This window comes from Halichoerus grypus, chromosome 10, assembly GCF_964656455.1.
Source record: "Halichoerus grypus chromosome 10, mHalGry1.hap1.1, whole genome shotgun sequence".
NCBI lineage: Eukaryota > Metazoa > Chordata > Mammalia > Carnivora > Phocidae > Halichoerus > Halichoerus grypus.
In genome coordinates, this window is record NC_135721.1 from 42726247 (window position 1) to 42753183 (window position 26937).

The following is a 26937-nucleotide window of genomic DNA, read 5'->3' on the forward strand; positions in this document are numbered from 1 at the left end:
TTCCATGGGGGAACAAGGGCCTGGAGTATCCTAGTCCACTGTCTTGCTGATAGCACTCCTGAGCACTATTTTTTAAAATATTATTATTAATAGCCTTCTGTAGTTAATTCACTTCCTCTCATTACCTTTAAAAATCTTCAAATGAAGAGTAAGTACCAACCCCTTTGACCTGGTTAATATGTAATGACACAGCAATAAAAATCAAATGACTATAATCTATTATCAGCAAATTTAGGGACTACAATTTATCAAGTCACAATATTTCTGAATCTTATTTTGTTGGATGATTCAGCTATATACAATATTTTATAGATCGTTATACCTCAAGTGTCTGGAAGGTACCATATTACTGATGCTCAAAAACTGATGACCATCACGATGACCCCTATATACGTTATTTCTCCATGAGCTAAAACCATGACCCAATTTTTATAAAAGTTGACTTCTAAAAATAAAGTTGACTTCATATTCTTGAATATTTAATGAAAAGAAACTACAGATCTATAGATAATCTATGTTTCCCTGGATAGTTTAAGTCCTTTGAGAATATAAAGATTTTGTCTTTTGAACCATCAATCTTAGCACAGAGAGTCAAAGGAAATTGAGATTTATTTAGTTCCTTCCCATCAGGAACATCCATTCTCATGCATCCCAAAATGCTACTTCTGCAGGAAATAACCCAAGTAACTCCATTTGCTTGGGATTAATTACCAACTGTGTTTTCTCAAATATACTATATATTCAGCTTTTTTTCTATCCCATGTTTATCCTTTGTAGATAATTTTCAGTTTTCTGACTCTTTAATCTTCCTGAATAAATTATATACTTTAATCATTCTCTTACCTCAAATCTAGTTATTCAACAAGTAACTGCAAGTCCTTCTTATAGTTCTATCACATTTGTCCCATCTAACTAACCTCAGTCCCTTTCAGCCTTCACATCCCCCCATATTATCAGCTATATCTTATGAAGGCACTGCTTTGTCTGTATCACCATCCCATTTAAAATTCCGTATTACCTATTGGATAATGGTCACATTCCTTCATGATGCTCTACAGTTTAGCCTCATACCACATCTCCATATTGATTTCCCACTAGTCCCCATCATGAAACTCATGTTCCCTACAACTGCACTTATTGCCAGACCTTGAAGTATGCTGTTCTTTTTGCTTGAAGGCCCACCCCAGTCATTCCCCTTACCAAATTTATTAATTTATATCTTTCACTCATTTAGAATATATTTACTGTTTGTTTACTCATTTCCCAATCCTACCTCTTCTATTAATCCTCCCCCAAATAATTCAGCCCTTAATGTGTTCTGATTTCTTTAGTCTTACAGAGTAGTTATCACTTTATCCCATTCATTTGGCACATTGTGCTTTCTTGGCATATTTACTTATCTCTTTTCTGTCCATATCATTTCAACTAGACTTATTTTCTTAAGGACAGGAAACAAACAATAAGCCTTTTCATTGCTGTAGTGCTCTCAGCAGAGTGTCTATATTTAATTATCTTTCTGAGTAGTTATTCTCTTTGATTACAACAATAGTGGATAGTGATAAAAAGCAAGGACTGAGTTCTGGAAAACACACACATAAACATTGTTCATAAGCATGTACTAAAACATTTAGAATTTATAGAGCAAAGTCAAAGGCATTCTCTACATGCTCCTCTATGCCTGCTGAATATGTTTTAGGATTTCTCAAGGAGTTTTTAAGTTTCTTGGCTGGTCTGAAGAATACTTAATTCCTTCAACGCATTAAATCATAGAATAATGCACAAACCCAGAGAATTATGCCATACTCAAGTCTTAATAAGGAAGGTTGCCAATAAGTTCACTGGGTGTTATGTTCAGCTTAGGACCTGGCTCCAAGAAGTCATTCCATAAATATCTGGAAGAATGAGTGTCAGTGAATGCCTCTCTCAATGTGTATGCAAATTAAAGGGGCAGTCTAATTGAAATAGTTGTATAATAGTGTTGAAAATTCGTCTACAACATTGATGGTGAGTCCTTTATTGATAGATCATTCTGAGTCCAGATGAGGAGTAGAACCATATCTAAATACAATGTTGACCAAGCTTCTCTCTTTCCCCAACTCCAAGGTCTCTTCTCTTTGGGACCTTTCACCTAAACTAATATAGCCTAGGGGTCTGTGACTCCCAATGCATTATCATATTGCTAAGAAACACATCTTATTTTACCAGAAATCTTCTGGGGACATACTGTAACATGCTAACCGGTAGGGCTAAGTCAAATGATAGGAGTTTTGGGCACTCAGATGAACATTTGGGCACTTTTTATCTTCAAGCCATAGCTGAAAGACTACAGCCCACTTCTCCTGAGTAATGGGACAGAGGCCTTCTTTTCACAATTTGGAGAGAAAATATTTTGAAATTAATGAGTCTCCCTAGAATTTTTTTTTAATTCAGTTTCTGAGAACACATTATCTTAAGTAAGTCTAGCCAGGGCTGAACATGGCCCAGGTAAGACTTTATCATTTTAGATTGTTTGAAAGTGAATAAAAACAAATGGAAAAATATGAAATAAATCAAAAGCAATTTCTGGGCTCCAAAGATGACCCAGAGATATCACCAATTTTATCCCCAATCTCTAAAAACAAAAAGCATTTTTTAACCAATTTTCAAGAAGATGCTCTTATCTTTCATTAAGTATGCATTTTTTAAAAAAAGAAGCATTTGTCAAATTTCCAGATTATATGTGTTTATTTTGAGTTAGTGGATACAATGGCATATTTAGATACCAGCACTCCAAGCTACACCTATGTATTTGCCTCTAAACCTTCTCACATTGTCAGTTTCCATTCTTCTATCATTCCATCACTGGGTCTCCTATTTCTAGCAAAATCATAGTTCAAATTTTTTTAAAGTAAAATGTGGATCACCATATTGTGCTTCCAGTGCCCCCAGAAGGATTATAATTGTCTCAAATAAGTGTTTATTTTCAGTAAAGGGGGAAAAATTGAAAATATGAGCACTAGTAATGGCACTACTACAAGAGAAAGAATAGAATACAGATTAAAAGAAACATTTTGGTTGGATGAGTTAGTTTTTCCTTAGTAAAAAATCCACTTAATATCATGGATATGACTTCAAAGTTATATTGTTCAATTTGTGGGCCACACACTTCAGCGTATTGGCTAGTACACTTTTGCACTGAAACAGAAGCAATACAAGCTTTATGTTCTACCATTACACTTCCAGATTTTTCACTTATTAAGATACCTGCCAACCTAATGATTCTTGCATGCATTAGAGTTTGCTTTTGTAGAATTATGTTTATTTTCCCCATCCCTCCCACTCCCATAAACATTGCGATGCGAACTCTTTGCCCAATTTTATGAGAATGTTGCAAAGGACAGTTCTGTGCCACCTCAGGACAGGAATTCCCTGTTCCCTCCCCAGCTACTGATGAATCAGTAGTATTGATCACATCTCATCTCACATGCAAACAGACACTGCTCCCTTAATTTCCCCATGCCAGAGGCATACGAGTCGGCAGGTATGCATACAAAAATGGAATTAAAAAGAAAAGGAAAAGGAAAAAAAAAAGCTTTCTTGTTAAAGCCTATCGTCCTAGAATGAATCCATTGCTTTGAATTCACTTAAAGCCTGTACAGGCGAAATGTGTTTCTTCTGGGAACCTCGTCTGACTCGTGTCTGGAATTCTTCAGGCTTTTCTCTCTTCACAAGGGGCTTCTTCTCTGGAGCCTTCATCTTCCAAGACACAACCGGTGAGTTGACAGCTGCTGTCCCATAGACCTTCTGGTATTTGGTTGAGGCCACATAGGATGCTTTCACCGTAAGGACAACAGCATTCATCAGGTTTTTAGCTGCCTGGATGAGTGATGTGGCACTGTCCAGCTAGAGCAGGAGGAGGAGAGAGAGATACCTGGGTTAGTTGCGGCACAGCATTCACAAGATGGTGGTGTAACTTCACAGTTCAAACAGTGTTGTGCTTGTGCAAGTATACAATATTGACCACAAAAGAGCAAATTATTACATGATAAAGTGAACAAGTTACATAGCAGTCACTCTCTTCTATCCTTAATCCCAAGGTAAAAATAAAAAAAGAGGATACTCTATAAGGCATAGCTTTCTAAAACTCCAGTACCTCTAAAGACCAAGCTTTTTTTAGCATGTAAGAATTCCAATGTAACACAAGTTTTCCAAAGTGGAACATCTCATGTTATTACATTAGGCTGTTTGGTAAGGGTGAAAATAACTCAAATGCTTAAAAGGCATTTGGCAGGCACTGTACAATAAAGAGGTATACAGAGTTATATCTCAATTTTACAGCTCTACCCCTGGAAATACAGACTATTTCTCCATCCTGAGCTCAGGTATAATAGGAATGCAGGCAGCTAAGCAGAGAAACACACCCATGGTGCACTGCCTTTTACTGAGGTGTTCATTGAACTTGAATATCTATTTAACTATTCTCGGGTCTTGAATATACCTCTTACAAAAATAATAATTATGTCAGGCTCTCATAGGTCAGAGAGCATTCAGCGAGACCCCCATATCCACGTTAATGAAATATTGATTTCTTACTATGTGGCAAACACTATTTTAAGAACTTTGTGTTTCCTCATTTAACTCACAAACACCCTAGGAGGTAGTTATTATTGTCACTGCAGTTTATGATGAGAGAATTGGTGCTTTATACAGCTTAAGTGATGAAGTCCTTAAAGACTGTATCATACTGCCACACTGTTGGGTAGGACAGCTAAAATACTGTAACAGTCACAACTTAGAGTAGGTTTAGAAGCTCATCCTTAGACTCTTAAAGCCAGGGTCTTTTCTGCTTTTAACCAGTTTGACAGTGTGGTATATATTGTATATGAAACCATTCAATATCTGTTTCAACCTGCTTCACTTCTTGGACTACAAATGCTGGAAAAGTTCAAAACTGCATTTCCCAGACTCCCTTTCAGCCAGGATTCTACAAGTGACCTAGTAAAAGGAAAGAATTAACAGCTGACTGCAAATATTACTCTAGCCTCTTGGGTGCTTCAGTATAATTTCTTATAATAGTTAAGGAAATATATACATTGCAATTAAATGAGGAATCCAAGAATATTTCTCATTGTTGAGATTGATGTGCTCTAGCTGCATTAATGAATGGGAGTTAGATATACACCCTCTGGGTACTAGGTGATTAGCAAAGTTTTTTAAGCTAAGGGACCCCAAACACTGTGACTCCCCTATGTTATGTGACTTGCCCTCACTTTAACTTCTTGCCATGTTTTGTGACCAAAGCATGTCCCAAGCAGTGACCGGGCACATCAGACGTTACATCTAAGGTCTCTGTGATGCTGTTGCTCAGGCTGTTCTCTGTTCTGTATACTTCATAGAGCTAAATAAATGTGATGCCAAATTTAAAAAATTATGACAAATGAGCTGTCAGTTCTTCCACCACCAGAAAAGCTCATAAAGTCAGATCATTGGGGAAAACAATGGATGATGCTTTCTATGTATGAATTCCTTGTAATACCATAGAATTGAGGCCTCACTTTAAAAAAATAGATTGAAGGCCAGTATTAGATTGCCCCCACAATAACATAGAAGCAAAGAAATTTGTGGATTAGAGCCATGAGTCAGCAAATAATTAACTGCTTTGTGAATTAAATCAACCAAATGTATAGAGTAACTACTTTACCACTTCTATTACACTGTACAAGGTGCACATATACCAAAATAACTGCTTAACCCATAATGTTTATTTATAGAGCATAAATTTTGAAAGCTAGCTAAGTAAAAGCAAATTCTAGATTATTCATGTTAATAGAAGAAAAGCCAAGCATGGATTAGTACAGTGATTCTCATGGTCTGTGAACCAGCAGTATCAGTATCACCTGGGAACCTGTAAGAAATGCAATTTCTGAGGCCACTCTCAAACTTTCTGAATCAAAAATTTGTAATCCAGGGGATGCTGATGCATGCTAGAGACTGAGAATCACTGGATTAATGAAACCCAAGGACTATCTCAAGGTTTATTTCATCTAATGATTTTAGAACTTTGATCATACATGAGTTTGGTAACATCAGGGCAAGTTATCTGGCTGAATTTCACTTTTTACATCTTTCCTATTATACACCCAGGTAGAAGTGTAAATAATGGAGGAGATAGATAGATAGCAAATGTTGGGACAATTGGATCAGTCATGGTTTCTTTAGTAGCTAGATACCATAGCCCTTGGCCAATTGACAGTTCCCTGTAAGTCTGTCAGGTTTCAAAAATGAGCAGTATTCATTCATAAAGTGAGTTAATTCTGTTGTGTATCATGGGTAAAGAGAGGAGAGAATGGCATCAGGGACAGTTCTGTGGATTTGCTTCTGGGCAATAGAATTAGTAGAAGTAGAATAAGACAAGATGCATCTATTGCATTATTAAATGGTTCTCTGAAAGCAAATATTGGGAGAATTGAATGGATCCAAAGAGAAGAATTACAAGTAATTTGGAAACTTTTACCACAGATTCCATTTTCAGATAGATGGTGTCTAATTCTGCAGCAAAAATATGATAGCCTGTCTCTTCTTCAGAACCCCTTTGCTCTCCCAGACTGATGCAGGAATCCTGTGAATAAACCTAATACATTGGTTGAGAGTGAGACAGCTCTGAAATATAAAGCCGATGATTTCATTCAAGGCACCTGGTAAGGCAGATATGAATTTGTGGCAAGGTATAAAGCTAGTAGGTGAGGAACTTGAACTAAACCTGAACAAGTATATTGCTAGACAGTATGCCCAATCTAAAGTTAAAAGAAATTTGACTTTCGCCATTCCTCTATATCCATTTTAATCATTTAGATCATTGTTGCCACAATCAGAATTTCTTATATTTAAAAATGGCTCTCCTTTATGCTTGTCCAAAATAGCACAGAGACTTGGCATGTTTTGTTAAAAATTCACTCCTAAAGAAAATACACTAAAAATACTAAGGCTACATGGCAAGAAGATCTTTTAATACAAGGTTTAGGAAAACCTATTTAACATAATTGTATTCTGTTTTGCAATTTGTACTGTAACTACGGCATTTTCAGACAAGATATGTAAATGAATATGTACAAATGAAGTCCTAATAACCCATATTAGTTGAGCACTTAGGAGGTGCTTAGACATTGCCTTTGTCCTTTTAATTAAACTGCATGGTTTAAGTTCCAAAAATCCTTGACCTTAGCTAATAGAACTTGACTCTGAAGTAATGGGCAAAAGTAGGGATTAGGACGTGTACTGTTTTTCTCCAAAGACTACCATCTGAACCACTCTTTAATCTCTGGGGTCTTGTTTTTCAGTGACTACCTATCATTCAGAATGAACCTATCTCAATGTTAAGGACATGCCTGTCCTTAAACTTGGTACCATTCTATATGCATCATGACAGTTTGGTGAGAGCCACCATCTCACCTCTGACTCTTAGTGTCATCCTTGGAGCCTGAATTCTTTGTAACTAGATCTCCTGGCCTCAGGTGTGTTCCTGCCCAGTGCACAGCCCTTCTCTGTCCTTCCTGGCTTGGATTCACCCTCATGGCAGCAGTGACTGGAATCCCTGCAGATTTCTCTTGTACTTGTTCAGCTTCTCTGAAGCACATTCACTACACAGCTATAAAGACTGGTTGCCTTTGGTGGGGCTCAGCTACTTTAGTGCTCTAAGCTTTTTATCAGGGCTGATGTTCCTAGCTTTATAACAGCCTTAATGTGGACTGTATTTCTGCCATTCCTCCAGCTAGCCTGTATATGTACTGATTAAACTGGGAGTAGAAAGAGATTTATATCTTTTCCTTCTTTAGAGCCTTTTTATTCCTATTGGACTAGTCTAAGAGAAGTGCCCCAATTTTCAGTTAATTAAAAAAAAGAGGCTACATTTAGCAAATGCTACCATGTGCCAGTCTCTGCATTAACTCCCCAAGTTTCCTTTCTTTCATTCAATCTCACAACCATGCCTGAGACAGGTAATAATACTATTATGCCCACTTCGGACAAAGAAGGACCATGCAGTTTGCTAAATATCACATCACAGGTAGGTGGTGAAGCCAAGACTTAAACCAGCTAGCCAGCCTAACTCCAGAGCCCACGGACTAACCATTACTTGATGCTATTTTCCAGAGCCATTCATGGCAGATGAAGCCACAATCCACCAATCTATCAAGTTATGCTAGACTAATTAATTCTCCCTATTTCATTTCATAGGTGTCTGCTGTCCCTAACCATAGAAATCAGGCTTCTCCTAATTCTGTCACTATTTTTTTAAATATCAAAGTACTATTTTAAAAAGGTAGCAGATGTTTCCTCACATCTTGTTCTGTTACAACCCATGAAAAGCAAATAAGGGTGGGAGAGCTGTTTCATAGTCATTTCTATAGAGTTTTTCTAGCTCTTTTTCTGCCTCTGTACTGGTCTCTTCTTCTTAACCTCACTCGAATCCTAATAGGTTTCTCTTTCCCTACACCATCCTCATTTTGTGTTTTGAATGCAGAGAAATATTAGAAGGTAGACATTCCTGAATTGTGATTCTTCCATTAATTGATATTTGTGCTAATTCCTTAATGTCAAAGATAAAGACTGTCATGAAAAGTGCTTAAAATAACTCTTAAAATTTACAGGATCACCTGAAGAATTCTGAAACCCCATGTCATAAGTTTTAAACTATTTCATGAACATAGGGCTTACCTTGCAAGAAGTGTTCAGTTTCAATAGAAACAGACTTTGACACAAATATAACTGCATGACTCAATCAAATTCTCAAATGAAAGTGCACCTACATTTCTGGAAATGCTTCAATTCTTGTATACTCTTTTGGTCTATCCCTCCATCCTTCTACCTACAATGATTCATCCAGGTATTTCTTCAGATACTTACTATATATCTACTTTGTGCCAACCACATGGTTGTGTTGGGTATACATACACAGTCACACAAATCACAAGATCTAATGCTGGTAAGTTGTTTAGTAGGATGTAAGGTACTAAAGAAACAATACAGGACCTACCTTGAGTCAGGTAAGGGATAGCATAGGAAAATAAAGCATGATGGTGGGAGTGATAGTCTAAACTCACTGTAATGGATGAAATAGGTGGTTATTGGTGACTAGATGGTTGAGTGATAAAAAAGGACAAATCTGGAATTCCTAGCTAGTATAGCTGGGTATAAATTGATGCTCTTAAGCCAGATGATGGCAATAAGGGGAAAACGGAGGTGTTACAATATTAAGTTTAACTCTGGACATTCTGAATTTGAGGTATCTGTGTTACATGTCAGTAAAGTTATCAAAGGGGCAGTTGAAATGATGGGGATGAAACTCGGGGGGCCAGTTTTAAGAAACCACATGTTTTGCTTATATTGCTTTTCCCAGTTATTTCATGAACAGCATCCTGCATACTACAGGTATCTATGTCAATTTCTGATTTCTTCTTCCCTTCAGATTCCTTATTTAGTGTTTTCACAAAGAGAATAAAGTGCTGAATGCATATTTTCTCTGGTCAAAAAAGTTCAATAGATCCAAAATTTTTTTCTCAGCATTATACTTTCAGGATCAAAATCAGTATTTTAATAATCTAAAGCATAACATCATCAAGAAATATCTTAACTATTCCCGTGACAACCAAGGCTACTTTCTGTTAAGTAATTAGCAATCTTTCACCCTTGAAAATAACGGTGAACTTCCTGGGACTACCCAGCAATAAAACAAATGCAGTTTAGACTTACTTAACAACTGCCTTTAAATAGACACACAGCATTGTCAAAAGTGCAAAGTAATGTAAAAGAGAAACACACTGGGTTAAATATCTGGGACATGGTAAGTGTCTTAGGATGTTAATTAATTTGTAAGAGCCAGGTATATAATTATAGAAGAAAATTAGGGTTTCACTGTGTGTTCTACATTAATCCACTTTAAGATTGCATAGAGAGTTAGAAATATAACCTGGAAACAAATCTACTCAAAAAAGCTGATTTTTACTGAAAAATAATAAACCATAAATGGTAGTTCAAGGAAATCCCCAGTACAAAACTACCTGTCCTTGGGACTATTAGCTAAACTAAATAGAATAAAATAAACCAAATTCATTTCAAGGTAATTTTGATGTATAAAAACAGTTTTACTTAGTTACCTCAGAAGACTTAGAAATGCCTGGGGGATGGAACCCAGTCCCATTTGGGCCTAGGCTAATTTAATTTTCTCAAGTCAGAGCTGATAGTGCTAATGATTTTGAGAATACTAAAAGGGTTCTGCAAATATGGGTGGAGTCCATTTTAGCCTCTTGCAAGATCTTTCAGTGGGAATAACTTAGTATTTCATGTCTAAGACGTATTTTAATGGGACTATTTTATACATATTCAGGTCTGGGTTAGGGTTTTGCAGGGAGGAAGTTGTAATAGGAGAACTGACAATAAGCTGAAAGTAAACACCTTGAGAAAACTGGAATCGTTCCACTGGAGCTGGTCATTTATTTAAACAGTTACCTCCCCAAAAGGAGTCACAAATTGCTTGCAGGAGGAAAAACAAAACAAAACAAAAAACCTTGCTACAAGCCAGCTTTGCTGTTAATGAATGGGAGGTTAGAAACCCAGCGCATTGGAGCCTATTATCCACCAAGAAGAACATTTCATGTTTTAAAAATCCATGAGGCTTTGAAAAGATATTTGATCTCCTTAGAAACTGTGATACATTTGAAATACCTGCCTACTTCTTCCATAGTCTATATCAATAGCACTTTTTAAAAGCTCTAGCAATCCAGGGCAATAAATAACTCAAGCAAACAAAGACATGGTGAAAAGGTTCAGCCTAACTGAATCTTTCCCTACTTTGTGGATGTTTACACATTTGCAAATAAGAATTCCTTTGCAGTAAGCACTCATTTGTGTCCTAGTCCACTCATTCTTTGTCAAACAACAATGTAGTGAGTTAGTATTCCTTCTGGATAATAGGGCAGGAATTTGCCACTGATCTTTATGGTGGCCATGGCTGGCATTATTACTCAGGGCACTTTGCTCCCTCAAAAGCTGCTGAGGGGTATGGAAACAGAAACATCTTTACCTCCTTTCTCCAAGAGGTCACCTTTTGACAGATTCGTCTACTATACCTCTACTTCTATATTTAAATTGACTTGTTTAATACTTATGTTTTTGTTTCTACCAATCAGATTGCTGACAAGTATGATGCTGTATTGACTCTTGTTCCTATAGCTGATGCCATAATAGGAGTTAATTAATGAAATCATTAAACAGAAGACATGTATTAAAGGAAGTTCGAAGTATTGGGATTATTTTAAATCAGGTGATAAAAATTAGCTGAATATATTAACAAGGAGGGTGTCTGAAGTGAAATGACCATCACAGGTATGCTGCAATTATTGTTACAAAAAAGAAAACTGTATTAAATCTGGTAACATTAGAACATGTAACAATCCTTCATAAATGACAGCTGAAGTACTGTAGGTTAACTCCTGAAGAGTTGGCTTAATCCCAGGGGTATTCCCATTTCATTTGGTATCTTGAAGAGCAAATGTCTTATAACTTTAAGTAGTGGATCAATCACAACATAGAGGAGGAGGAGAAGAGGTCTGTTATATTTTTCTGCAGGGCTACCTTGAATGATGCCAGGAAGGCAGCTGGTGCTCTACCAATGCTGAAGGCCAGTTGTTAGGAAATCTGTATGTAATGGCTCAAGATTAAGTTGGCAAAGGCCTTACCAGAAAAGCACTGCTATCTAAGAAGAAAATCTCTACAGCACGGCTGAGAAATTTACCAATTGGATCTCAGGTAGCTTTTCCAACTGGATAAATTTGTGTCTTTGTTTTTAATTCATTTAGGTAAGTAGTAGCGCTTCATAGCCAGTCCACTGATTAACTGTCTTCATTTGCATTTTTTCAATTATAGGTAAGTAAACCTTGGGGACTCCCATGAAGGCTTAATTACAGTCAAATTTCCTAAATATGGCTTAGTGCCATTTTTTCTCACTATTAAAGGCAGAACAGTTTTTGCTCAACCCAAAACAAGGCATTCTTGCTAACTGTGGAATCCCAAGAAGTGGGAATATCAAGAGGTGTTGGCCCTTGGAAAGTGAGGAACAGATATGTCTGTTCATCTAGAACTCCCTAGCTCCTTTTTCTATATTTCTTTCTTCCCATAACCTTCCTTTTTTAATACTGCAAGAGTTCCTGACCCAGAGGCCTTCTCTGGATTGTTCTCACATAACAGAACCATGGCAAGAGTAGTACCAATGGATTTTTAGGCACTCACCATGACTGGGAGATATTCCTGGGTAAAAAGAGAATTTTTTTTTTTTTTTTTAAAGATTTTATTTATTTATTTGAGACAGAATGAGAGAGAGAGAGAGAGCACATGAGAGGGGGGAGGGTCAGAGGGAGAAGCAGGCTCCCTGCCGAGCAGGGAGCCCGATGCGGGACTCGATCCAGGGACTCCAGGATCATGACCTGAGCCGAAGGCAGTCGCTTAACCAACTGAGCCACCCAGGCGCCCTAAAAAGAGAATCTTTACATCACATAAATATACCATGCATTGATTGCTGATCTTTTCATCTGTAATAATGACCATGTCCTCACCATCCGAGGTTCATACCATATAGTAACTCTTCAAAGGGCTAAAGCTCCTTTTTACTTTACTTTCCCTATAGGAGAGCCAGCTAGCAGAAGATCACTACTTTTGATCGATTTCCTTAAGCAGTAGCATTATCTGAGACAAATCTCAGACAAGCCTTTGTCCAAGACTCCAAGAACATTATCTTCATAAAATGGATGAGCCACCATACTATCAGAAGTGCCTAACTTTGTATGGATGTGGGATCTGCTGATACATGATGAAAGCTACTTAACACCTCATAAAATATCTTCTAGGCTCCAGCATGCAACCATTAAGAAAGGAGTAGACAAGAGTTAAGGACCATGAAGTTTGGATGCTGGAGAACTGTGCCTGGTAAATGAGCATAATCAGAAGGCCCTGGATTATTATTTTCTTTCACTTCTCTTCACACTCAACCACTAGGAATTGTGTTACATGGCATTATTCATATATTGGAGAAAGGAAACTCTTATCCAGCTCCTGACCCTCTCCTTATCAGGTAGGTAGAAAGAGCTGTTTGAAGCCTCTGTTGCTACCTGATTTGTGGTGAAGTGGCTCCTTGCCCAGGAGGGTTTTTTGCCTCTCCTAAGGATCTTAGACCCCTTTTCCAGTACATTATGCTCTACCTCCTGCCCCCCTTCCTATTTGTTCCTCTCCTACAGTGAATGAAAGCTCGCACTCTACAATTCCAAACCTGTTTGGACTAATCATTGGCTATGTGATTTTGAGAGAGCTACTTAACCTAGCTCTACCTCAAAAATCTTTAAAGTAAAAATGAAATGAGCACTTACTAGTATTAAGTATTAAATGAGACAGTGCCCTCAAAGCTGAGTGCCTGGCAAATGATTTTAAGCTTTTGTTATTACTGTGTTCCATGTTTCCTTAAATCACCATTTGAACTTTTTCCAACTGTCTTCTTACTGAAGTTATCACCACTTTGGCTTGCTATCAATGCCTGTATATCATAGTTTTTTGGTTTTTAAGTAAGCTCCATGCCCATCACAGAGCCCAACATGGGGCCTGAACTCACGACCTGAGCTACCCAGATGCCCCAATGCCTGCATATCATACTTTTAATGTGCTAGGATAAAGGCATGGAGAAATTCGCAGGGGCAAAAGAAAAGAATCAAAATATTAGTATCTTTTCTAACAAACACTACTGAATTCTTTGGAAGGAAGAAATTTGAGATCATGATTCACTATAAGAAATCACGGGTTTTACATAGATGCATGACACCCATAATATCTATGAACATTTGGGGCTTAAGTGGGGTTGGAGAAAGACTGACAGCAGAAAATAAAAATGGTCATAGTAAGAGACAGAGGGAAGACAATCTAGTCTATGAAAGTGAGGTTTAAACCTCTGATTTGAGAGGCAGTAAAATAAATAGCATAAAATATTTAACCAAGCACTTATAGGGCCTAAAATTCTGGCTAATATCTTATTCCGAAGTATTTCTTACTAAAACACAAATTAAGCTACCTTGAAAGTGTAACTTTTTAAATTCATTCACCTAAAATCAAAAACACAAGAAATAATTATTGGTAGAGAAAAAGTAACCCTCATCCACTGTGGAAAAATAGAACTACCCTATGATACAGTAATTCCACTATTGGGTCTTAACCCAAATAAAACAAGAATACTAATTCAAAAAGATTCTAACGCTAAGTGAAATTAGACAAATACCACATGATTTTACTCATAAGTGGAATTTAAAAAACAAGTGATCAAAGAAAAAAGGCAAACAAAAAAAATAGACTCTTAGAGAACAAACTGGTGAGTGCCAGAGGGGCACTGAGTGGAAGGATGAATGAAATAGATGAAGAGGACTGAGGGGTACACTTATTGTGGGGAGTACTTAGTAATATATAGAATTGTTAATTCATTATACTGTACACCTGAAACTAATAACACTGTTAATTATATTGAATACCAAAAAAAGCCCCTTTTGGCCTAGTGAAGATCAACCTTTAGCCTGGTGCTTCATCTCCCTCAAAACACAAGTAACGGGGTTTGCTAGACTTGTTTTCTAAAGTTTTAAATCTCTTTTCCTACAGAATAGGCTATTTAGTCCATTGGACCTAGCACTTGCCATCTCTACTTAAGATTGGCCTATCTCATCATCTAAATCCAGCAAAACTCTCACTGTTGGATCTGTACATTCTTTAGGGGTACTTTAAAGTCCCATTTGACTGTGCTCACATTTATCAGGCAAATAAGTTAGCAAAGGGCAGGCTTTGAGAATAGAGCTTCTTATGAAAAAATCTGGGATGACTAAAAGACAAATCCTCAGGCAAGGACAGTATGTGAGCTGTGGCCTGGAAAGGCCAGGAGATACAAAACAACACAATGGGAAACCTCAAGATTGGCCCTACTTGTCAATGCTCCAAGCCTCTTCCAAAACCAATAACGCAAGAATGGCTGTTGTGTATCACACTTGCTGCCATTTCTTTCTTCATTGGTGCATGTAGTAGGCAAGGCCAGTCAATAATAATAGTCCTTTGTCTTAGACGTAGTCTCAGAATTCTCAAAGCATAGCCCAATCAATCACTAGCAATTGATGACAGTAATCAAGGTGAAACCCATTTAAAGAAAAGGGCATAATTAGAAGAAAACTTATGAAGTAAAAGCATACACTAAAGTCAGTAGGCAAACACTAAAAGACTGCCCTTGATTGATATAATTGATAAAATCAATTATATCTTAAAATGAATTAAGGGGACTCACAAAAACATGTAAAACGTGCATGGGTGAGTAAAAACAAAGTTTTTTAAGAATGTGTCTAAACTTTAGTGACCATCAACTTAATATGGGCTTCTATATATTTAGGATGTTCTATATGAACGTCATGGTAATTAAAAACTTATAATAAAGTCGGGGCGCCTGGGTGGCTCAGTCGTTAAGCGTCTGCCTTCGGCTCAGGTCATGATCCCAGGGTTCTGGGATCGAGCCCCGCATCGGGCTCCCTGCTCCACGGGAAGCCTGCTTCTCCCTCTCCCATTCCCCCTGCTTGTATTCCCTCTCTCGCTGTGTCTCTCTCTGTCAAATAAATAAATAAAATCTTTAAAAAAAAAAAAAAAAAAAAAAAAAAACTTATAATAAAGTCAAACATAACACTAGAGAAAATCATCAATTACAAAGAAATAGAGAACTACAAAAACAGCCAAAAAACAATGAACAAAACGGCAATCAGTACATGACTATCAATAATTACTTTAAATGTAAATGATCTAAATTCTCCAATCAAAACATATAAGGTGATGGAATACATAAAAAAAAAAGTACCTACCTATATGCTGCCTAGAAATACTGACTGCAGATCTAAAGACACACATTAAATGTAAATGAAGAGATGTAAAAAGATATTCCATGCAAATGGAACACCAAAAACTCAGGGTAGCAATATTTATATCAGACAAAACAGACTAAAACAAGAGACAAAGAGGGCATTCCATAATGATAAAGGGTCAATCCAACCAAGGGAATATAACAATTACAAACATCTATGCACCCAACACTGAAACATTCTCCAGGATAGATCATATATTATTCCCCAAAACAAGTATCAATAAACTCAAGAACACTGAAGTCCTGTCCTGCATCTTTTCCAACGACAATGGTTTGACACTAGAAATCAATTACAAGAAAAAATAGAAAAAACACAAACGTGGAGGCTAAACAGCATGGTTCTAACAACCAACATGTTGACAAATTTATTAAATATGAAGGAGAAAAATGAAAACAGTCCAAAGTCACTGGGACATAGCAAAAGCAATTCTAAGAGGAAATTTATAGCAATGCAGGACTACCTTGAGGAACAAGAGCAATCTCATATAAATAATCTAATCTTATACCTACAGGAACTTGAAAAAGAAGAATAAAGCCCAAAGTTAGTAGAAGGAAGGAAATAGGGGTGCCTGGGTGGCGCAGTCGGTTAAGATCATGACCTTCTGCTCAGGTCATTATCCTGGAGTCCTGGGATCGGGCTCACTGCTCAGTGGGGATCCTGCTGCTCCGCTCCCCCCCAATCAAAAGAACTTTTTTTTTAAAGGAAGGAAATAAAGATCAGAGCAGAAATAAATAGAGACCAAAAAAATAAATGATCAATGAAAAGATAAAATTGATAAACCTTTAGACAGTCTCATCCAGAAAAAAAGGAGAGGACCCAAATAAGATAAAAAAATGAAAGAGAAGTTAACACCACCACAGAAATACAAATGATTGTGAGAGACTACTACAAAAAAATTATATGCCAACAAATTGGACAATACAGAAGAAATGGATAAATTCCTAGATACATATAATCTTCCAAAATTGAGCCAGGAGGAAATAGATAATGTGAACAGTAATGAAATTGGCAATCAAAAAGTCCCAATAAACAAAAGTCCAGGAACAGATGAATTCTACCAAAAATTTAAAGAAGTGTTAATATATATTCCAAAAAAATAGAAGAGGAAGGAAAACTTCCAAACTCATTCTACAAGTCAGCATTTCCCTGATACCAAAACCAAAGACACAACAAAAAACTACAGGCTGATGACCATAGATGCAAAAATCCTCAATATTAATAAACTGCATTTAACCATGCATTAAAAATCATTCACCACAATCAAATTGGATTTATGCTAGAGAAGCAAGGATGGTTTAATATGCACAGATCAATCGGCCTGATACACCACATCAACACAATAAATAATAAAAATGAAATGATTGTCTCAATAAAATGCAGAAAAAGCACTTGACAAAACTCAACATCCACTCATGATAAAAGCTCTCAAAAAAGTGGGTTTAGTGGGAACATACCTGAACATAATAAATGCCATATATCACAAACTCACACCTGACATCATAATGATGAAAAACAGAGCTTTTCATCTACAATCAGGACCACAACAAGGTGGGCGCCTGGGTGGCTCAGTTGGTTGAGTGACTGCCTTCGGCTCAGGTCATGATCCTGGAGTCCCTGGATCGAGTCCCGCATCGGGCTCCCTGCTCGGCGGGGAGTCTGCTTCTCCCTCTGACCCTCCCCCCTCTCATGTGCTCTCTCTCATTCTCTCTCTCTCAAATAAATAAATAAAATCTTTAAAAAAAAAAAAAAAGGAACACAACAAGGATGTCCACTCTTGCTACTTTTATTCAACATAATACTGGAAGTCCTAGCCACAACAATCAGATAAGAAAAAAAAATAAAACGCCTCAAAATTGGCAAGGAAGAAGTAAAACTGTCACTATCTACAGATGCTGTGGTATTATACGTAGAAAACAATAAAGATTTCACCAAAAAACTATTAGAATAAATGATTTCAGTAAAGTCACAGGATACAAAAGTCATATAGAAATCTGTTGCATTTCTATACATTAATAATGTAGCAGAAAGAGAATTAGGAAAACAGTTGCATTTATAATTGTACCAAAAAGAATAAAATAACTAGAAATAAACTTAACCAAGGGAGTGAAAGACCTGTACACTGAAAACTATAAAACACTGGTGAAAGAAATTGAAGATGACACATACAAATGCAAGGCTATATCCTGCTCATGCATCGGAAGAATATTGTTAAAATGTTCATACTACCCAAAGCAATCTACAGATTCAATGTAATACTTACCAAAATATCAATAGCCTTTTTCACAGAACTAGAATAAAGAATCCTAAAATTTCTATGGAACCACAAAGACCCTGAACAGCCAAAGCAATCTTGAGAAAGAAGAACAAAGCTGGAGGTGTCACGATCCCAGACTTCAAGGTATACTACAAAGCTTTAGAAATCAAAACAGTATGGTACTGGCATAAAAACAGACACACAGATCAATGGAAAAGAATAGAGTCCAGAAATAAACCCACACTTATATGGTCAATTAATGACAAAGGAGACAAGAATATATTAGGAAATATATTGGGGAATATACTGGGGAAAAGATGATCTCTTCAATAAATGGTACTGGGAAAACTGGACAGATACATACAAAAAGAATGTAACTGGACCACCTTCTTATACCATACATAAAAATTAACTCAAAATGGATTAAGGGACTAAATATGAGACATGAAACCATAAAAATCCTAGAAACATAAGTGGTAATCTCTTTGACATTGCCTTAGCAACATTTTTCTAGATATGTCTCCTCAGGCAAAAGAAACAAAAGCAACAATAAACTATTGAGACTACACCAAAATAGAAAACTTTTGCACAGCAAAGGAAACCATCAAAAAAAAAAAAAAAAAAAAAAGGTGACTTACTGAATGAGAGAATTTATTTGCAAATACAGATTTTCAATATTAACCCCTTATCAGATATATTAAAGAACTTACACAACTCCACACCAAAAAATCATTGATTTAAAAATGAGCAGAGGACCTAAACAGACATTTTTCCATAGAAGACATACAGATGGCCAACAGACATGAAAAGATGTTCAGTGTCACTTATTATCAGGGAAATGCAAATCAAAACCATAGCAAGATATTAGCTTACATATGTCAAAATAGCTCAAATCAAAGAGACAAGAAATAAGTATTGGCAAGGATGTTGGAGAAAAAGGAAACTTCATGCACTGTTGGTAGAAATGTAAATCAATGCAGCCAGTATGGAAAACAGCATGGAGGTTCCTCAAAAAATTAAAAATAGAAATACTATATGATTTGGTATTTCTACTACAGGGCATCTACCCCCCCAAAAAAACAAAAACACTAATTCAAAAAGATATATGCACCCGTATGTTTATAACAGCATTATTTACAACAGACCTAAGATATGGAAGCAACCAAAGTGTCCATGGATAGATTAATGGATTAAGAATATGTATATACATACAATGGAATATTAGTCATAACAATGGATGAGATTTTGTCATTTGCAACAACATCCATGAACCTAGAGAGCATTAGGTGAAGTGAAATTAGTTGGAGAAGGACAAATACAATATGACTTCACTTATAAATGAACATACAAAAAAAGTAGGAACAGACCCATAAATACAGAGAAAAATGTGGTATTTGCCAGAGGAGCAGAGTTGGGAGGAGGGATGGGTGCAATGGATGAAGGGGGGGTGGGAGGTACCAGGCTTCTAGTTATGGAGTGAATAAGTCATCAGGATAAAAGGTACAGCACAGGAATATAGTCAGTGGTATTACAGTACCACTTTTGTACGGTGACAGACAGTGTCTATACACTTGTAGTAAGCATAGTAAAACAGAGTTGTCCAATCACTATGTTCTACACCTGAAACTCATGTAACACTATGTGCCAACTATACATCCATTGAAATAAATAAACCAATTTAAAAAAAACAGATTAAACCCACTTACCATACCCACTATGGGCCTTCTAAACCACCCCCTCCGATAAAGGGCTGTATTTTCAGAGTAGTATATTAATATCACTTCTCATTATCCTAATTTCTCCTCATATAATTCATAAAGAATGATATCTTAAATATAATGCAGAAAACTGTTAGACACATATGTAACTGGGTAAAATAATTCACTATCCTAACCTAAAATTAACTCTTCTTTCATTAGAGAAATGAGAATTACAAGAAGAAATGGATATCATTAATCAAGGGCTCATAAGAGGTCTTCAGTATAATGCATAGTAAAACCAGTAATTTTAATTAAACTAGTTTTAAATTTGAGCAGTTATTCCCTGGCTTTTTATAATTGAATACATTCTTCTGCCTACTCTGAAACATTTTTTGAGTAGACATAGAGTAATACCCTCTAAATCTTTTCCTTTCTTCCTGGTCACTTATTTTCCCATTGTGAGATGTAATCCCACTACAATTTTATCACATATTCAAATAATTTCCAAGCACTCACAGTGTACACAGTCGCAGATTTAGGTAGAGGTTTCCTATCTTTACTTCAAAACACAACTCAATTAGTTGTAACCATTAAGTCTTTAACTTCTACCTAGTACCACTTCAGGTTCTTGCAAGAGTTGTTACTTTCACAAAGATGACTCCTGACATTTAGAGAATGATCTAAGCTGATCTGAAGTTTTCTTATTGACTCTTCCCAACATTCCAAGATAGCAAGGACTCTATGATTAACTCCACCTCTCCCTAAAACCTGCTCCTCCTATAGTCATTGGCAACACATTTTTTCCACCTGTTTAGGTTAAAAACCCAGAATCTTATGTTACATATCTTGTTCTCTTAGATCCAGCCTCCTCCAATCTGCCATCATCTTTTGGCAACAGCATTTTTGAAATCTATCCATTATTTGACCTCACTTTCTCTACTGTTACAAGGCCCAGTCATCAGAATATCTTGCTGGATTGTTGCAGTATCTTCCTCTAACTAACTACTTTTCTTCTCATTCCCTTTTACTTCTTTGGTCTATTTTTTTTTTTTTTTTTTTTTTATGTTCAGTTAGCCAACATATAGTACATCATTAGTTTTTGATGTAGTATTCAACGATTCATTAGTTGCATGTAACACCCAGTGCTCATCACAACATGTGTTTCTTTGGTCTATTCTTAAACAGAAGCCAGAATTATCCTATTAAATGAACTCAAATAATGTCACTTTTCTTCTCAACATTGTCCCCCATTTCAATATGGGTAGAATCCACAGCTATTAAAGTGGCCTTCAAGGTCATATACTCTGATCCCCAATTGTTCTGATTTTTCCTTTGTTCACTCCACTCCAAAATACTGATTCCTTGCCTATTGCTTAGACAGACCAGTCATGCCCACACTTCAAGGACTTTGTGCTTATTATTGCCTCTGCCTAAATGCTCTTCCCACAGAAACTGTAAGGCTTGGTCCCTCATCTCCATCAGATCTTTGATGAAATACTAACATCTTACTGAAAACTTTCCTTTTCCAATTGAAACTCCATTCTCACCCTATTGCCTTACTTTGCTATTCTTTCCCTGTTTTATTATTTTTTTTCATATAGTCATCACCATCTGACAAATATTTTCTTCTAGGTTTACTATCCCCCACCCCATGCTACATTCCAAACACCTGAAACTATGTCTGGCAAATGGGTATTCCATAAATATTTACTAAATATTATTGAATAATTGAAACTTTATAGATGAGGAAATAAGAGATGACAAAGCTTGTCCAAAGACAAACTGGGGCACAATGTCTAGTATAGTACCCAACTCTCCAGGCCTTCCACCTATTCATTCTTCCATGGAAGAGTACCCAAATAATGATATTGGCAGGAGAGTGGAATTTAGGGACATAATAGACAAAATAAACATTAGCTAAACTGCTACACAAATCTTATGATCTCTTCCTCTTACTGTGCTTCACTGGTACAATCAGGATCATCCTTTGCTCAGAAAACATTCACAATCTAATTTGTGTTTATTGCTTTCTATGTATAAAGTACTGAGTTTTCATTAAAGATCATCTCCCTCATTAATAGTACCAGCATTTTTGAGGCTTGACTTGTGTTTGGTAGGTATAGAGCTGGTGTCTTAATACATAATCTCTAATCTACAAAAAATAATATGTATGTATATGGTAGATACCACCATCCTTTACATATGAGGAAACAAATACAGAAAAATTTTTTGTGAACTTGGGTTCACAAAATTCATATCTGATAGAAATGGGCTTCAGTCCATGTGACACATAACATCCAGTCTTCTTTGACCAGGTAAATCTACCACAGTATTTTCAAGTATGAGTCATGTGACCAAAGGAGTAATGAGGTGAATTTCCCTAAGCCACAAAGGGAAAAAAAAAAAAAGTCACACTAACTTCTAATCTTGCAATCATGATTCACATGAGATATGAACTAGGCAAGAATCAGGGACATCATCTACTTATTTTCTTGCCAGCTACAAAAGTCATCTACATGTTCAAAGAAGACTTGATTAAATACAACCTATAGTTCTCCTTTCCCCTAGCCACAATACATACTGCTTGCTATTTATTCACATAGTATGAAAAGACTATTCAAAATTCCTACAACTTAGTTTTTTACTCCACCATATAATGGGTACCATGATATGATGTCAGGCTGACTGATACAAATTTTAAGAACCTAATATATATTAGTTGTTACCCTCATCTACACCATCTGATACATACTATTTCCTGTATCTCCTGTTCAACAACTAGTTCAACTACTAGGAGCAGCAACATCTTACATTACAAAAAGCACAAGACTACCCATCAGAGAAACGGGCTCCAACCTTGCTTGTGCCAACCACTGACTGTGAAAGTTTTGGACACTATAGTAACCTCTCTGAACTTCTATTTCTTTAGCTATAAAGTGGGGTTAATAATACCAATACACTTTCACCAGTCACTGAGGTCCAAGTGAGAAAGTAAACTTAAAACACTTTTTTAAATTTAAAAATGTCACTATAAAGTATTATTAATAATATGATACCTTTTGGGAATCCTTTTAGAGTATTTATCATAATTTATTGGATCACCTGGGTAATGTAGGCCTAAGAAACTCTGCAAAGGTAAAAGTATTTCAATAAATGCCCAGGGTAGTGTGAGAGTACCATAAGCCCAAGTAAGAGAAGGACAAGGTACTTCCAAAAGAAGGGAAGCTTTCTTCTTCCACCTGACAGTGGACATTGCTAAAGATAAAGCAAGGCTGCAGAAGTCTGGTTCCAATCCAACTTTTCCCATTTACGGTGAATGGTCAGGAAATAGGATTCTCAAAAAATACAACACAGGAACCTTCTGTTTGGGATCCAAAAACTGGCTGTGGAATGCAGTCCAAAAAGAGATGCAAATCAACCAGAAAATAAAGATAAACCATTCTTGCAAGAGGAACAGCTAACTCATTCACAGAGCTTTCCTTAGTGATTCCAGCTCAAGTTTGGTTACATTACTTGCAGCATCATATAGTTACTTATTTGCTACTTTATCTTCAAAAGCTTTGTATATATGTGAAAGTCTTATCTCCAGAGCTAGACTTCTGGATATATATATGAACAAGTACTTCCTGGCCCTTTACTGGTTATGTCCTCCACAGAGGCTAGCACTACATAAGCCATATTGGGATTTGGTCTACATATACCAGTGTTTAGTCAGTTGAATGATGGCTTCTTAGTTCAAGCTGCCTCTTAAATTGACCTATAAAAGACCAGCCTACTGATAAAAGTTGATTGACAACTTCTCTTTATTGGGTTAATATACTCTGGATATTTTCCAGATTCAATACACATTGAGCATCCCAACCAATTAGATCTTTCGTATATGTTACACCATTTAATCCTCACACACACAAAAATAAAGTATTATATTACTTTACTCTCACTATCCAATAGATGAGGGAACTGAGGCTTAAATTTCTAGCTAATAAGACAATTACCAGAAATACAAGTGTATGACTTCTGTTCCTGGTGTATTTAGGAATATACTGCAGCTCCAACTGCTTTTGAATAAAATAAGAATAAAGGCCATTTAAGGTAGTTCCCCTGAGAAGCCGGGATGCTTCCCCTTACATATGCCTGCCAGGGCTTGACCTGGTTTGGAACCTTATCATCTGTTTCTCCTGGAGTGACTATACTTTAGGGGAAATGCAGCAAAAGCACCAGAGGGTTCCCTTCAATCTAAAACTGGAAATATGATTTATTTGGTTAATAAAGAACCTCTATGGATGGACAACATATTGTATGTTTCTTTGTAAAAGAGGTTGAACTATGCAAGAAACTTTCAAAACCAGAGATTAAAGGACAAAGCATCCTCAAAAGACTAGAAATGCATAACAGTATTGCCAAAAATCACAGAAAAATATTAGTGGTTCCTTTGAAAGAAAGCATCAAATCTATGAAATTGGAAAACTTCTTTGAAAAAAAAGGACTTCACAAACGTTCATGAAAATGACAACTTTTAACTAGTGAACAAAGATAAACATTAAAGGGTTTGAGAGAGTCTGATACAGTATCTTGCCCCTACTAAAAATCGTACTTAATATTAAGATGAAAGCTTCCTCAAGGCACAATCCCTATCTTAGAGTCCCTGTGAATCTAGCCTTTGACAAAGTTAAATCACCTCCATATTTATTATAAGATGTAAAGGCTACCTCATTATTTCTTTACCTGATATACTAAAAAATGCCAAGGCAAATTCTTCAAATGCACTACAGCTACACCTTTGAAAGAGTGATCTCTGTTATATCTGGAGCCACCACCTGTTAGAGCTCTCCAAACTTCTTTTAAAGAAATTAATGCTAAGCTACGAAACATAATCAGTTTCTACCTACCACTTGCTTGGTTTCAAGGGCTCACCCACTAATTTCAGCATTATAAATATTACCTCAAAAACACCTGCATAAGTCATTTGAATTTCAAGGAGACCATTGACCTGATGCACATCTTAATATTAGTTTGTTAAGGAAAAAAATATGCTTAGCTTTTTTCATATTTTAAAAAAATGTACTTGTTATAAGGATTTAAAAATATAGAAAGAATGGCTAAATATATAATACGTGAAAAGGATTTGTTTTAAAAAAGTGCCTTAAAAACAACTGAATTATTTTAACCTTCAAAACCCTTGTTTATAAAAAGCAAGAAACTGAAGAAATTTTACCTTGTTTAAAACTTTCTTTTGAGCAACATTCTCACCAAAGCCCTTAATCGCCTCTGATAGTAGAAATGCCTGCATCTCTAAGACAGAAGATTTATTTGGGGTAAACAAGAAGAGAGGTGGATGGAGACCTTTAAAAGGTATATGAAGGCTATGGCCAGAGGAGGACTGTGATGGATTCTCAGGAGTCTTGTCTCCAGGAAAGTGCAAATCCACACCCTGCTGCCATGCTGGGAATGGACATTTGGCAGATGAGTCTGGACCATTTTATCGGTCATCTTCCACCTTTCCAGAAGGAAGAAAGAAAAGACTCCATTTCAAATAGTATGTACATTCTAGGTGAAAGGTCAAGATCAACCAGATCTATAGTTCTCATCCAGGGGCAATTTTGCCCCTGTACCCCAGGATACATTTGGCAAGGTCTGGAGACATTTGATTGATTGTCACTACTGGAGAAGGAAAGTTGCTACAAGCATCTATAAAGGAGATGCCAGAGATGTTGCTAAATATCCTGCAATGGACAACTGCAACCAGCTCCCCATAACTGGGAATTATCCAGGCTAGGCTAGACTAAAATAGCCTAATGCAGCAAGCCAAAAAGGGTTTTCTAGGAAAGAGTCCAAACTGACGTCAAGCACTGGAAAGCTTTCACCACAGCTCATAAGGCTCTCTTCCCTCCACTTCCTAGACCAGTATTTTTCAAAGTGTGATCCATGAGCCCTCTGCATCAGAAACATTTAGGAATAGAGTTATATATTCCTGATCTCAGATGTGGTATTAGAACTGTGGGAGCAGAGCTCAGAATTCTCAGCAAATATTTATTTGCTTCCCATGTGATTCTTTATAGATTGTAATGTGAAAATCACTACTTCATTTCTCTGTTGAGGTCATTCTCTTCTGTACTGTCAAATATCACTTCTTTGTGAGTGATTCCTCCAGGACTCCCCATGACAACCTAATTGAATCTCTATGAGGGTACAGACCTCGGCTGATTATTCACTACTGTACATCCAATGGTTTAATTGGAGTAGACATGATGAAATAAAACAAGTGGCACCTACATCATCAAAAATAATGTCATCTTTTGGGAGAGACAAGATAAGGAAAAATAAAATTAGCTACCCATTTATTTAGCACTTCTCCATCCTGTACACTGTGCTAAGTGTGTGACACACGTTAACACATTTAATCCTAACAAAAGCACACTGAAGTAGATACTAATATCACTCTCACTTTGCAGCTAAGAAAAATGGGGTTCAGCGAAGTCAAGCAACTTGCCCAAGATCACAAAGCAACTAGTAGAAGTCAGAGTTCTATTTGTGTTCCATTTAATGGAGGGTATACATGGGCAAGAACTACCACTCCATGCCTAACTCTCCCATTTTTTCAGGTTTCCCATATGATGTAAACAGAAGCTGTTGGGGTAGGGGGACAGATGTTCCTGGGAAATCCCCTTAAAGGGTGCTAACACAGCTAGGAAGCACACCATTTTGCCCTCACACTTCTTTTCTTCTTCCTGTATGGAAAATAGAAGGAGCACAAGCAGTCATCTTGGACCAAAAGATGAATTTGAGAGTAGAAGCCTCACACTAAGTAGAGCAGACCATAAATCAGAAGGACTCTGGGTCCTTGATGATTCTGAGTTCACTATATTGGCCCTGAACCACATCTAGACTTAGTCTATATGACAGAAAAATAACTCTCTCTTTGGAGGTTTTATCATATGGAGCTGAATCTATATCTAATAAAAATATGTGAAAGACTGTACAAATTGTTAATACTATTATTGGGCATTAATAATTTAAGGTAGTTAATTAAAAC

The 26937-nt window shown here is 36.6% G+C and overlaps 1 protein-coding gene across 4 annotated transcripts in view; it reads right to left on the minus strand.

The window, feature by feature from the left end:
• Window positions 1-2705: 2705 nt before the first annotated feature.
• CTNNA2 (catenin alpha 2) overlaps window positions 2706-26937 on the minus strand; it is a 1076840-nt gene continuing 1052608 nt past the window's right edge. For 2 of the 4 annotated variants that reach the window (XM_078056373.1, XM_078056371.1), the window contains 2 exons: window positions 6494-6610; window positions 2706-3882 (listed from right to left, as the gene is read on the minus strand). In XM_078056373.1, the coding sequence (XP_077912499.1) occupies window positions 3595-3882; window positions 6494-6610 (405 nt within the window). In that variant the 3' untranslated portion in view covers window positions 2706-3594. The remainder of the gene's footprint in view (window positions 3883-6493; window positions 6611-26937) is intronic. The other 2 variants (XM_078056374.1, XM_078056372.1) reach the window with 1 other exon arrangement.